The sequence below is a fragment of the Sinocyclocheilus anshuiensis genome, unplaced genomic scaffold (assembly GCF_001515605.1).
Source record: "Sinocyclocheilus anshuiensis isolate Anshui unplaced genomic scaffold, SAMN03320099.WGS_v1.1 scaffold257, whole genome shotgun sequence".
Classification (NCBI taxonomy): Eukaryota; Metazoa; Chordata; class Actinopteri; order Cypriniformes; family Cyprinidae; genus Sinocyclocheilus; species Sinocyclocheilus anshuiensis.
In genome coordinates this window covers 1,651,519-1,665,824 of record NW_015539889.1, presented here as the reverse complement: position 1 = coordinate 1,665,824, position 14,306 = coordinate 1,651,519, and the positions used below count along the sequence as shown (strand labels likewise).

The 14,306-nt window shown below is 38.2% G+C and overlaps 1 protein-coding gene across 5 annotated transcripts in view; it reads left to right on the top strand.

Moving 5' to 3' along the window:
* The first annotated feature begins 142 nt into the window (after positions 1 to 142).
* Positions 143 to 14,306, top strand: part of LOC107685660 (copine-3-like) — a 19,716-nt gene continuing 5,552 nt past the window's right edge. For 2 of the 5 annotated variants that reach the window (XM_016482327.1, XM_016482330.1), the window contains exons 1-2: positions 13,365 to 13,441; positions 13,881 to 14,012. In XM_016482327.1, coding sequence (XP_016337813.1) covers positions 13,881 to 14,012 — 132 coding nt within the window. In that variant the 5' untranslated portion in view covers positions 13,365 to 13,441. Of the gene's footprint in view, positions 288 to 3,338; positions 3,423 to 7,688; positions 11,209 to 13,364; positions 13,442 to 13,880; positions 14,013 to 14,306 lie in introns of those variants that run through there. The other 3 variants (XM_016482326.1, XM_016482329.1, XM_016482328.1) reach the window with 3 other exon arrangements.

The following is a 14,306-nucleotide window of genomic DNA, read 5'->3' as shown; positions in this document are numbered from 1 at the left end:
GGATTCCCCCCGAGGGGAAGTGCTTAGGGAAGTTCGCGAGTGCGTGTCTAAAAGTGGAGTGGAACGCAGCCTAGGTATTTATTATGTTTATGGTCCTATGGTAATACTCCTAAGGAGTGAACGGCCATTGAACAAGAAGAAGAAGCAGCGCATGCGCCGTCGCTCTCTTTCCAGTGTCGACACTGAGCGCGACCAAACACGTTGAAGAACAAGAGGTGGAAGAGTACAGTTGAAGCGCTTCGTCGTCTTTATTATTTTAAAAAGATCAGTTAAGACAAATAAATTCGGTAAGAATATGCAAAGTACATCAATTCACACAATGTATTTCATGTAGCCATACACAACACTGTCGACATTTGCAAAAATGCAATTGTTTTATAAGTTTAATGGAGGGCAGGGTGATTGTGAGCTGCAAGCACACGACATAACTTAGTTTGGTTTAAATGGGTAATGCGGAGCTAGCCAGGCATCTTTTCCTTCTCGTGCAGTGGTTATGTTGTTTTCTTATTTCGGAGAAGTGCTGTACTGAATTGAAAGACTGAGAGAATAGCAGCGAGCTGTGTTTCTGCTGTAGACGGAATCAGCGCATCTGCGCTGGTAAATACAGACGGCGCCATTTTGTCATCTCGCTGGTTTTGAGGTTTGAATGGCCGATGACGCCATGCCATGGATGTTATTGTTAAACTCATTTAACTAGGTGATTTTTATTCAAGAAAGCAAAGAGTGCTATGTTTCAAAGCTTTTCTCGAACGGCTGGACACACCTGTCTGTTTCTATTGTTATGATTCTCTCTTTTATTTCAGTGGTTGGTTGTTCCTGCTAAAGCGAATAATTTGAAATGTGCCCTGAATGAAGCTCATTTTGTATTCGATGTTGTATTAAGTTTGTAGCCACTTAGGCATGAATCTGAAATATGGTGACATTGGAGCGTTTGGTTTATGTGGAAATCGTGTGAAAAGTGTTGCTGCAAGAAATCTCTAAGATTTTCATTCAAGTGCGATTAACAGACTTAAACCTTGATCCTATTTAATTATTTGGTTATTAATAGTAGTTACTATTAGGCATGGGCCGGTATGAGATTTTGACGGTATGATAACCTTAAGCAAAAATTTCACGGTATCACGGTATTGTCGTTACAGCTCTAAAATGTAAAAAATGGTGTAAAAAAAAAAAAAAAAAGTGTTCAGTGTTTTTCCGCTGAACACAATATATTTAGTTTTTGAGCAGCATAAAGAATATTAGGAACAGTAGAATTTGTTTATTTTTTCTTTGATTTGTTTCCTAAAAATAAAAATAAAGACTGACGTCTTTATTTAACCTAAATCTGTAATTACAGTTATTTAATTTTAGTTATATAATTCATATACACATCATTTAGTTATATAATTTCATATACATAATTTGATTTAATAATAACCCAATTTGAAGCAAAAACAGAATGTTCTGACTAGCTTTGTGAAATTTGTGCCTGAGCGAAGCAAACAGCAGAAGCTCTGATTGAGACGCAGATTCACTCTCTGACAGCAGGAGGCACTCATGGAACACCACATACAGTGTTTCTTTGGTTACCGCTGTAAACAAAGCAGCACTGCGCTGAAACACTGCTTTAATATGAACTATACAGAGACGAGATTAAAAGAAAATACAACGTAAACTTTTCTGAAGACAGTCAGTTCCCCTCAGAAACACATTCATAATAGGGCCTTTCGCACCGCGGGAACCTTTTCTTAGTACCAGAACTAATTGTGGAACTACGCACTTTTTATGAATTCATGATGTACTCGCTCATTATATACATTTTGCAAATTTTGAACACAGAAAAAGTTACATAGTGCTGCTTTAAGTTCGGCCATCCTACACAAACGTGACTGACCGCTCGCTCACACCAACAGGAGGAGGAGGAGGGTCGTGTTACTCTCTACACTGCACTCAACCTGAGGGATTCCTACACTTTCAGTCTTTGAGGAGACATGAAAAACAGCGAAAATATTAGCGGTTTTGAAACTGTGAAATTTTCAAATCGCGGTATGCCTTGAAGCCGGTAATCGGCCCATGCCTAGTTACTATCTGTTTTACGTGCATTCAGGTTTATTTTCACATGGTTGCTGTTTATGTGACCTGGTTTCCACTTTTGGGTTGTTAAGACTCTTTATTTAACTGGCAGAACATAGGAGATTGTCACATTTTAGTCTGAATACACTTTTATGTAAGAACTAACCTAGTTTTTGTGGTTTCTGGTGGTAGGTGATCAAATACTTAACTCCCATTTAAACTGTTCACCCATAAATGAAAATGGTCATTTTCCCACCAAAAGCGATTAAACTCTGTTATCTTCAAAACAAATGAAAGTATTTTTAATGAAACCTTATCTGGCCATCCTTTGAAAGTCCATGCAACCAAAACTTTAGCACATCAAAAAGTACATCAAGAGATTGTAAAAGTAATCCATAGAAATTGAGAGGTTTAATCCACAACATCATGTTTTAAATGATGATGAACGCAAGATCCAGTAAGGTTTATTCTCATGCGTCAAGCGAGCATATTTAAGCTTCTGTTAAACCTATTTGTTTGGCTCCATGTATGAGAGTTGATGATTGTTTATGTGTGAATAAAAGCCTAAATTAAATCTGTTTATTATATCAAGTGAAAATGTCTCTTCAGAAGATTTGGATTAAACTACTCAATTCATGGTTTACTCTTGGTTTATCTCTTTTTGTATAAATTTCACATTCTCTGGAGAGATACTGAAGAAAGGTTTCTAAAAATGTACAGTTGTATTGTTGTTTTTACTGTCACATTGGCTTTTTTTTGTATGTTTGCACTTGCAGGTTACCAATTTGGAGGTCAGAAATGCATGAGTTAGTTTGAGACAAGATAGGTGCTATTAGAGATGCTCTCTAATTTAGTTTCTTACACTTTACTCACAACTTACCAACATTATCAGATGTTATTGTCACTCCATGGAAGGTCACTGTCTGTTTTTGTAGCTTAATATGCTTTGACATCTGTTTTCCCCCCTTTTTATATGAAAATGTTCAAAAATGTTCCTGTATTTTGATGTGTTGCTGTTAAGTATGAATGTTTGCTGGGGTTATGAAATACATGACATGCATGCGTTTTAAGTCCAATTCTTATGTGTATGGCTTTTGCGAAGTAGCTGGCCAACATCTGATATGCACAAGTGGTGATTAAATTTGTAGTTTTGCTGAACAAGAATATGTTATACTAAATGGGCTGGAAATGGCTGGCACTGAATGGTTTTCTTGGAGTCACTCATGGGTATGCTTGTTCTAATGCTGTTTACATATATTTCCCTCCATTTATTCTTTTTATTACAGTCAAGAATTGATTTTAAATGATTGCCGTCAGGATTGGCTTGGGTATCCTGTGCATCTTGTAACGAAGCAGCACTTTTAATACAGGTAAGCATCTGAGGGATCTTGGTCAACTAAACGTAGAGATATTTGGTCAATTACTTTTTTTAATTATCTAAAAAATAATAAGAAAAATGCATTCATTTAGAATCTAGAAATGTGGCTTAATGGTTTTTGTTGTCTTAAAATATGTCATTGCAATATGCATTCTGTGCGAATGGTTGACTATCTACAATGCAATTTTCTTTCTTTCTCTTTTTTTTTTTTTTTTTTACAATGCTATCAAAGTTTTGGGGGACATTAAGAAAATTGCTGCAAAACTTTCTTTTAGGTTGTTGCTGTCTAGTGTCTACAGTACAGTGTTATAAAGCATAGGCTATTTAAGCCTATTTAGGGTTCCCACAGTTATTGAAAACCTGGAAATATAAGTAGAATTTCGAAATTGTGATTTCTAAGTCTGGAAAAGTTGAAATTAAAATCTTAAAGTCATGCAATGCAAGTTTTTCTGGCTCTGCTCTGGGGCCTGATGTATAAACGTTGCGTATGCACAAAATGGGCATGGAAATGCGCGTACGCAATTTTCCATGCACATATCGGGATTTATAAAAAATAAACTAGGCGTAAATGTGCGCACCGTACGGTCACTCTAGTCTAGACCATGCGTACGGACTCTTTTACTGGAGTGAGAAAAATAAGGAAGCAAACAATGATTTTAAAGTCTGTTTTACATTTGACATACACGTTTAGATTAAATATGACACTGAATAATGAAGTTAAGAACTGAAATTTCATTAAATTTCGAGGTCCTGACTCTCTGTGGTCATTAAAAATCCCATGGCACTTCTCGTAAAGAGTAGGGGTGTAACCCCGGTGTCCTGGCCAAATTGCCCCCCTGGCCCTTGTCAATCATGGCCCCCTAATAATCCCCATCCACTTGATTGGCTCTATGACTTTCTCTCCTCTCCACCTGTAGCTGGTGTGTGGTGAGCGCACTGGCGCTGCTGTCCTGTGGCTGCTGTCGCATCATCCAAGTGGATGCTGCACACTGGTGGTGGTTGAGGAGAGACCCCCCCACATGATTGTAAAGCGCTTTGGGTGTACAACAATACACAGTAAAGCGCTATATAAATGCATCATTCATTCATTCATAAATTATTATCCAGAAATGACAACATTTTTATATGAATTTAAACAGAAATATTTCCAGTGGATGTGCTGCTTTTGAACAATTTTCCTGTGGTATGCGATTTAATGTTTTAATCACAGTGAGAATTGCTTGGCGTATGACAATTCCGCTTAAAATTGTGTTCTAAGTAGCAAAACTCGTGTTCTGAGAAAATACTTTTGCACGAATAATGATCATTGATGTGAACTTGATTCGTCTGATGGCTTTGGAACATAGACGGTAACGACAGACATAAGGATGCGCTCGTTGATCAAACAGTCCATTCATTGGTCTGATGACAGTAGAACTGTTCACAGGTGTCGCGCACAGACAGTAGCCTAATGATAACCCCTTTCGTGCTCTTCCCAATATTGTGACAAACACCATATTTAAAAGATAGAATTTGAAGGAAACTGTAAGATATGCGCGTTTTATTTTCAAAATGTTTTGTTATTGACGCGGTGAGTCAGACAGCTATTTACACTGCAAAAAAATTATTCCCATAAAAATATAGGCTATAAACATTCTAAAATATATGTTTACCTTTTAGGCAAATTGCATAAATTAGAATAGTGATGTCTCAAAATGCATTTATAGTCCGTATCTCATATTTTCCTAACGTGTTGTAGGCTACCCTTAACTGCATTAAACATGGTGTCACGTGGATGGAAATATGCATGGAAATGATATGTAGATGGCGTTATGCATATTAAAACTAAGCGTTGTAAGATCCATAAATGGCTATTTCAGGGAGGAGACGGGGTGGAGATTCGTGTACGCACAATCTTCCGCTGACTGGGTATTACAAAGGGAATTTTGCGCAGGTTCTGGTGTACGCATGGTTTTATAAATCTGAAAAATTGTGCGTACGCCAAATCTAGCTTTTGTGCATACCTACACTTTTAGGATGAAATCTATGAAAAGTTGTATACATGAGGCCCCGGGTCCTAAATAATTTGTCAGCTAAGCTGTAAATTGCTTTTGGTGAGTGCAGTCTCCATTTGTATTTTTTTCTAATTTTTTTAAGGATTTAAAAAATGCTTATCCATTAATCACAGGTGACTATAAAAGCCATGGAAATTCATGGTTCAAAATAGGGTTGTAACAATATACCGGTATGAGGGTTTATCACGGTTTGAACGTGCACGGTTATCATACCGTAAATAATTTATTTTTGGTTTTGTGCTGGTATTGGTATATTTTGCATGCTAGTGATAGGAATCGATCCCTTGACGTGATTGGTTATTGGTTTGTGATGTAGCAAACCGAGGGCTGTTTCAAAACTTTAAATGAATGAAAAAAAACCGCGCTCACCCGCGCATATGCAACTTATTTCTGCTCGGCTGCTTCACTCTGCATTCACTTGGCCGAACACGGGGTTGTCCTTGAAGACGGATCCAATTTGCAAAAAATGTGGATGCAAAGTGGCTGCAAAATTGCAAAAAATGTGGACGCAAAGTGGCTGCAAAAGCAGGCAATACATCCAACATATTCGCGGACACCATCCCTCCGTGCAGATGAAGGTGTGTCGCATTTATAACAAGTTATAAGTTAAGGTCGTATGATTTCCGTGATGCAGAGGGAATCCTGGTGCAGTCGTGAACATGGAATTTACAGTATAGGCTAACGAGGATGTCACGTAAAACACGCTAATGGATCCACATCTGATGGATGGATAAATCAAAAGTAGATATGATAACGTTATGTGTCTGAATATTAAAGCGCAAAGAGACTGCTATATGAATAATCTGCTTGTTTCTGCATGTCTCTTGAGTGGCGCCGTTTTATCTACTACACACTGAAGAACGCATACATAAATGGTGTTTTCAGCGTCTATACATAAACATGAACATCACCAGAGCTGCTCTGAGAGAAAAATTAAATAAACATTTCCTTTTAACATTTGAGAAAAACCATAATCAAATACACAGGTCCGCTACAACCCGTCAAAATAAAAGTTCGATTTAACTTGAAATTATGACAGAAATATATTAGCATTGTACAGTGTTCTTCAAAGTTATAACAACAATAATAATATTCTTTATAATAAAATCATTTATTTAAACATTAAGAAATATCATGTTTGTCCATGTTTTAACTTAGTATACACCTCTGTTGTGCAGCACTTTGCCAAAAATAAAAGTTGTAAATTTTTTTTTAAACATTTAAAACATTAATTAAAATGTTAAAGTGTGGTATAGATATACATAAGGTGTACAGCTTTATTTTTAAATTTTTTTTTTTAATGAAATTTATTTTTTCAGAAGGGAGATTTCAATACTTTCATTAAAATGGTTTCAAGTTTGTTTACTCCAATAACTTGTTCTTGTTTTTTTAAGAGTCATTGTTACTGATAAGAATTATTGTTTAATATAACAACTGAGACTATTATCATACCGTGAAAATCTAATATCGTTACAACCCTAGTTCAAAAGGTTTGGGAGACCTGTGTTCAGTTAATCATTAAGCCAGAGACACTGTAGAATAGGCTACACCCAGTGGTTTTCAATCCTGGTCCTGGGGACCCACAGCACTGCATATTTTGTATGCATGTATCTTTTATTGAAAATACCAGATTATCAGCTCATTAGGAGAGATCGTCATGAACTGAACTGAATATGTCAGATAATATAAAAAGGTGCAGGACAATTCAGTCTCCAGGACAAGAATTGAACCAATGGGCTATGCCATATTTGCTAAATTAAAAAAAACAAACGGTATTATTAGTGGTCTCGACCTTCTGTTACATTTGAAGATTGTGAGTTGAGTTGTCAGTTAAACTCCGGAAATTGGCATGTTTAACAGTGTTTTATGTAGTATGTAGTGTTTCAAGATTAAGTGTTTAAAAATGCTTTTAAATACAACTTTGAAAATTGCCGTTGCTTTATAAGTTTTGTTCAGCTCAGTTCATTAGTCATATTTTGAACTTTTCAACTAAAAAAAATTCTAAACAATGTGATAAGCTAAGAATGTGTGATTCTTACTGGATTTGCAGTGTTAAAATTCAAGCGCTTTTTATTTTGCTATAATGTGTTTTCTCTCATAATCTTTGGTCTTGCTGTTAATTGTCTTGTAGTTTTATACTGGTTTTCTGTTATCTTTTTGCCGTTTACCATAGCCTGACAGTCGTTGCCTTCTTTCATCTACAGGTGTTTGTTGTTGCACCTCAGCATGGCTGTGGTCATCCGTTTGCAAGGTCTCCCCATTGTGGCTGGGACTATGGACATACGTCATTTCTTCTCTGGATTGACCATACCGGATGGTGGTGTGCATATTGTAGGGGGTGAACACGGTGAGGCTTTTATCGTGTTCGCCACAGATGAAGATGCAAGGCTTGGAATGATGCGCACAGGGGGGTCGATCAAAGGTTCCAAGGTTTCTCTGTTGCTGAGTAGCAAAACCGAAATGCAAAATATGATCGAACTCAGCCGTAGGCGCTTTGAAACTGGCAGTGCAGAGGTTGCCACGGGAAATGGCAGTAGGCCGGGTCCACCAGTTAGTACTGGTGGAAGTGGAAGAGGCAACTTGCCAACCACAGCACAAGGTTTTAGTAACACAACTTCAACTACAGCCACCACAGCAGCATCAACACATGAGCCTGTAAGCAACAAGACTGTCCCTACCTTTTCGACCACTACAATGGGCAACATGCCCCCAAACTTTAATAATTTCAGCAGCCCAAGTCTTAGTTTGGGATCCACAATGACCACAGCAATGTCGTCGTTGAACTCTGTACCTCCCCCAATACCTCCCTTGCCCACCATGCCATCTCTACCACCCATGCCCCCCATGCCAGTATCCACATTGCCACCAGTATCCACATTGCCTCCAATACCAGCTGTTAATCCGCTAACATCAGTGTCTCCGGTCCCACCCATTGCACACATGCCGCACCTGCCGGGGCTTCCACCATTTAACCCCGGTGTCCCTCCCCCTGTTGGCCCTGTCACTGGTGGTTTAGCCTCTGGTCCACTGTCTCTCGGAAATCCCAATCCAATGTTCCTGAATCCCTTAAACCATCTAAACCCCCTGAATCTCCAGTCTCACATGAAATCATCAGTGGCAAACCCAGATGAGTTTTACATTCATCTACACGGCCTTCCTTTTTCAGTCACTGAAAGTGAAGTTAGAGATTTTTTCCAGGGACTTGGGCTTGATTCCGTTCGTTTGCTCAAAGACAACCTGGGTAGAAACAACGGCAGGGCATTGGTTAAGTTCTTCTCACCCCAAGATTCTTTTGAGGCTCTGAAAAGAAACGCAGGAATAATAGGCCAAAGATATGTTGAGGTTTCTCCAGCTACAGAGCGGCAGTGGAGAGAGAGCGCGGGACACTTTAAAGTATGTAGTGACGCCGAACACAACCGTCATCATCGCAGAAACACCAATTCGCCACCACCCTCTGGCCGTGAGCGAGCCAGGTCTCGATCACCCCACAAACTAGAATTCTGTGTATATCTGAAAGGACTCCCATATGAAGCAGAAAACAAGCAGATTTTTGAGTTTTTCAAAAATCTTGACATTGTTGAAGATAGCATTTACATTGCATATGGACCCAATGGCAGGGCAACTGGTGAGGGATTTGTGGAGTTTAGGAATGAAACGCACTACAAAGCTGCTCTCGGATGCCATATGCAGTACATGGGTAGTCGGTTCATACAGGTGCATCCAATCACAAAGAAAAATACGTATGAAAAGATAGATGCCATTCGCAAACGAATGCAGGGTTCCCAAGGCAATCAGAAGAATAGCTCGGGTGAAGGAGGAAAGAGTGCCAAGAATTGTGCTCACATTACCAATATTCCCTATAACGTGACAAAAAAGGATGTCCGTCTGTTTCTTGATGGCATTCAGTTGTTTGAGGAAAGCCTTAAGGTGTTAGTTGACGCAAATGGTAATGGTCTTGGCCAGGCTATTGTGCAGTTTAAGTCTGATGAGGACGCACTTAAAGCAGAGAGACTACATAGGCAGAAACTGAATGGCAGGGATGCTTTCGTTCATTTGGTTACATTCGAGCAGATGAAAGAAGTTGAGAGAAATCCTCCTCCCCAGGCAAAAAGAGGCCAGAAATCCCAAGGAAATTCCCATGCTCATGCTCATACCCATGTACACACTCAGCCCCAGGTCCAAGTTCCCCAAGCACCTCATGCTTTTCCAGGAATGACAGGCAATGAGTTCAGTTTTCTGAGAAATGCTGTAGGGACCCTTGGCAACGGTCCCCCTTTTGTCAACCCATTCATTGCCCCAGGTAATGGACTGGCAGGTCCACCACCTTTACCGCCACTTGGCGCTGCTTTGGGTGACATCTCGCTTGGCGTTCCCCCGCCAATGGTTGGGGGACCTCTGTCCGGTCCTGTTTTAGAGCACCCTGGTTTCAGACCTGACGGCAACAGTGCACCTTCCAGCTTTGTTGGTGTGTTAGAGCCCTTAAGGGGCATGCCACCGTTTGATAATGGATCTTCTCATAAAGCAATTAGCCAAAATCGTGGAGGTAGCCAAGGTCAGCGGCCAGCTTCTGAGAGTTTAAGAGGACCATCCAGCAGTGGTCCAGGTAATACGCGGCCCACCATTGTCAAAATTCAAAACATGCCCTTTACTGTGACCGTTGACGAGATCATTGATTTCTTCTATGGCTATCAAGTGTTGCCTGGTTCTGTATGCTTGCAATTCAATGAGAAAGGTTTGCCCACTGGGGAAGCGATGGTTGCTTTTGACTCCCATGATGAAGCAATGGCTGCTGTTATGGACCTGAATGATAGGCCCATTGGGGCAAGAAAAGTTAAGATCACTTTGGGATGAAAGCAACATCTTTGTCATTGCAAGTGTCTTAACGTTTGACACGGTTTTCTGAAGGGAAAAAAAAAAAACCTTATCTGGCTGTTTTTATGTACAGAAGAAACTGACAAGTATTAGATTTTTTTTTCTGTACACATTATTTATCCAAGATTGTAGTTTAATGAAGCATGACATAATTGAGGAAAGAATGTTTATTTTAAATTCCTCTAAACCGCATTGTTTAAGACTTCAGGCCAATAATGTGTTAGTTCACATCTGCAGATCTGAAAAAGGGCCATCTTTATAGTGGTATGTTCATTAGAGCCTAATATCTGCGATGGAGGTTAGTTGGCAAGTATGTTTCACTCCCAGAATTCCTCATTGTTTTGTATCTCTGCTCAAGTTTTAAACATCTGTATTTGATCCATGCTGCATCTACACATTTTCTTCTGAGGTAAAAACCGTGCTGCTGTGCATTGTGTGCTAAATTCATGCCTACACTTCAGTTGCAATGTTTGCTCTCTGCCGCAAGTTTTTCCTATGTCAATAAAATGCAAATGTCTATGTCTTTATCAATATCTGTTGCTGTCACATTGAATTGCTTTAAAAAGCCTGATGTCAGACCAATTCTGTAAATGCTAAGCGGGGATGTGAAGCAAATGCAGCATTGTAATTTGTATATGAAAGCATTTTACTCTCTTTGCTTAGATTCTCTTCTCTTGTTGCTGTGGTGTTTGATGATGGCTTCCTTTTTTTTTTTTTTTTGGATGTTTGGCTTTTTTTAATTGTTGCTGAAATGGATCAATTGTTATGTTTATTAGTTTTTGACGTTACAGCGCTTTTTCTCTTGTAAATACTTTCCAGCTGAACTATTGTCAATAAAATGCCATTCCTGAAATGATGACACTTAAAGGTATTCTGTTTTCTCCTGTCCTCCTGTTTTTTTTGTTTTTTTCTCCAGTTCAGATATGAACAATAAAATGTTTTGCAGTGACTTCCTTGTTTCCCATATTAAACTAATTATATTTTAAATATTTTTTCATCAGATGTTATTGTAGAGATGGGACTCTAGCTCTAATATGTTGCTTTTGACTGTCTTTGTTGTAGCCTCGACCTTTTCCCACAATGCATCATTTAAAATGTATTTTTTTATACCTGAGGTAAGAAGGCACTCTTTACATTTTTCATATTTTCTGCTATCACAGATAAGCATCTCCAGTAAAAGCAACATACTGTTAAATGGGTTCTTGGTTTTTAGAGTGGAAACAATTTTGTTCAGTTGAGTCAGGACGTTAAATTATCTAGTAATTATTTTAGTTAATATTCTGTTGAACTGCATGGTATAGATTTAGGCTTATGCCTAAAGTATAGTGTATGGATCACAAACTCATGAAATTCTGCCACAGATGGGTTTTTAAGAATGCAGAGTCTCCATATGTAAAAAAATAAAGAGGAACACATTGTTTTTGAACTTTGCTTTGATATTATATAAGGGGATAAACAATTCTCATACAAACTGCACTAATGAGAGGCACATGAAATGTTTCATTGTTTTGGCTGTGGATTATTGTGGCAAATGTCATGCTGCATAAAAGCTTTTCTAAAGATTTTTCAAGTAGCTCATGGTTGTCATTTCTTTCTTCAAACCTGGTTTTCAAAGAGTTCTACACATTCTCTGTGCATTTCTATCAAAGAAGGTCAAGTGCGATTGCACTCAAACGCTGTTTGATGCTTTGAATCTGCTTGTGATGGGCCTGTTTAGAAGCACAAAATTTCAGGATTATTTATGCAAGTTGTTTTTATTTGTGTTGATCTTTTGCACTTTTGTTGTGAAGTGCTTTAGAATTAAATTCATGATGAGTTGACTGTATTTCTGCCCATTTGCATTCTCAAGCTGTTCTCCAGCTTTGTGGACTGCATATTTAACTTTGTGCCTTTTTGACACTGAGCCTTGGTTCCTGATTAACATGTTAATGTTCAGGTAAGTGCTAATCATAGATATTAGTACTGCTATAAACTTTCTGTGAGCATTGGATTGTCTACAAGATTTAGTAGTGTTTGCTTTTCAACATTTCAAAGGAAGAATGCATTATGTGGAAAAAAATATTGAAATGTTTTGCTGTAGTTGAATAGTCATCCTTGTTCTGAGAAATAAAATGCTGCTATGCATTGCCACATTCATTTTGGAAAGATTTGAGCTGATACTGCAACAAATAAATGTGTTTCAAGAAACTTGATTTTGTTGATGCATGCCATTGAAATACTGTTTCTACAAGTTGTGTAACAGTTATAACATTGCTTTATGGTGATTGAATTGGTGAGACTGATGTTAAGGAGTAATGCTTTTTATAGATATTAAGACTTCTCTACAGTTTGTTTTGATTGCACTGCAAGAAGGAACAGATGTCTCTAAGTTGTCACTCTGAAAGACTTATCCATCAAATAAGGTGCAACCGAGTAATGTACTGTTTGTTCACTTTTTGCATATGAATTGTCCCAGTTGTGGAATCTGTGTTACTATGGAGACATAGCGGACAAGGAAAGTACGCTCCGCCCAGTTGCTACGAGAGGTTGCGCTTAAACCAGTCGAGACTAGTTACTGTGCTGTGGCACTACAGATTAAACTGACACGCTGGTAGAATATAACCAATATAAAGCTGCTGAATGATAACTGCATTGTTGGGTGTTCGTGAAAGTATTATGAGCTCATGCAATAAGCTATTGATTACTCAGCCGTTTTAAACGCTGAAACGCTATTATTTATAGATTAACTTGGTAGTAGTGTTTAGACGTGTGTTTTAAAAAATATAAAGTATGACGAGTATAAGTTTATGGGGTTGGTTAAAATTAGAATTGTTTTGTCGTCTGTGTAATGAGTCGGTCCAAGTTGGTTTCATGCACAGTGCTCTGTGCTGCGGGCTGGTGCGGTGATTGACAGGCATCTGGCCAATCGCAGCGTTGTTTAGCTGGCGTTCTGACCAATAGCGTTGCACGTCTGGAGAGGAACTGAATGGCACCGCCCTGCTCATTTTATATTACATGAACGTGTTAGGGTGGAGACGGTAGTAGTAGACAGTTTTGGCATAGAGAATCTCCGAGCGCAGTTTCTACAGTTTGAAAATTGTTAAGGGTATGATATTTTTGTTTTCATGGTCGCATTTGTCAGTTCATTTTATATTAACTGGTTGCCTGTTTTAGATTCGTGGTGCGCCGTTAAGCAATGCACAAATGGTTTTTAACAGCGTTATAATACATTTAAGGCGTGACTGTCGGAAAGTCTCAAATACTGACATGTAACGTTAGGCCCTCAGATACGAGATTTACCTCATATTTCTTTGTTTTAACACGCATAGTTTTGTGAAATGGAGCATGTATTATTCGAATGTTATATATACTTTTGTTTTGCTTTACTACAGACAAGTTCAGCAGAATGCGTCCTTCTGAACAATTCTTTCCCTTTTTTTTATCAAATATTTCACTTCCTCACGTTTTTACGCTTCAGTGATTCATAGAAGCTGTTTAGCTTCGAGACAAAAACTTTATACGATCTTGTATCATCTGTCTTTCAGATGGCAGCTCATTGTGTGTCGAAGGTCGAGCTCTCCATCTCTTGCAATAATCTCTTGGATAAAGATGTTGGATCCAAATCTGATCCACTCTGTGTTCTGCTGCAAAGCATCGGGGATGACAAATGGGCAGAGGTATGCATTTTAACCCTTAAAAAGCCGGTGTAGCAAAATTGCATTTAAATATATATGTATATATGTATATATTTTTTTCTTTTTACTAAGGATGTCACAGCTTGCTAAGTCACTGCCTATTGACACCATTACTAACAGTCATTTCTGTGATTTATTATTGAAATTATTTATACAATAATCATTGATGATTAAAGGATTACTAAATGATTTGAAATCTAATCCATATATACAGTATATATGTACGTGTGTGCATATATATATATATATATATATATATATATATATATATATATA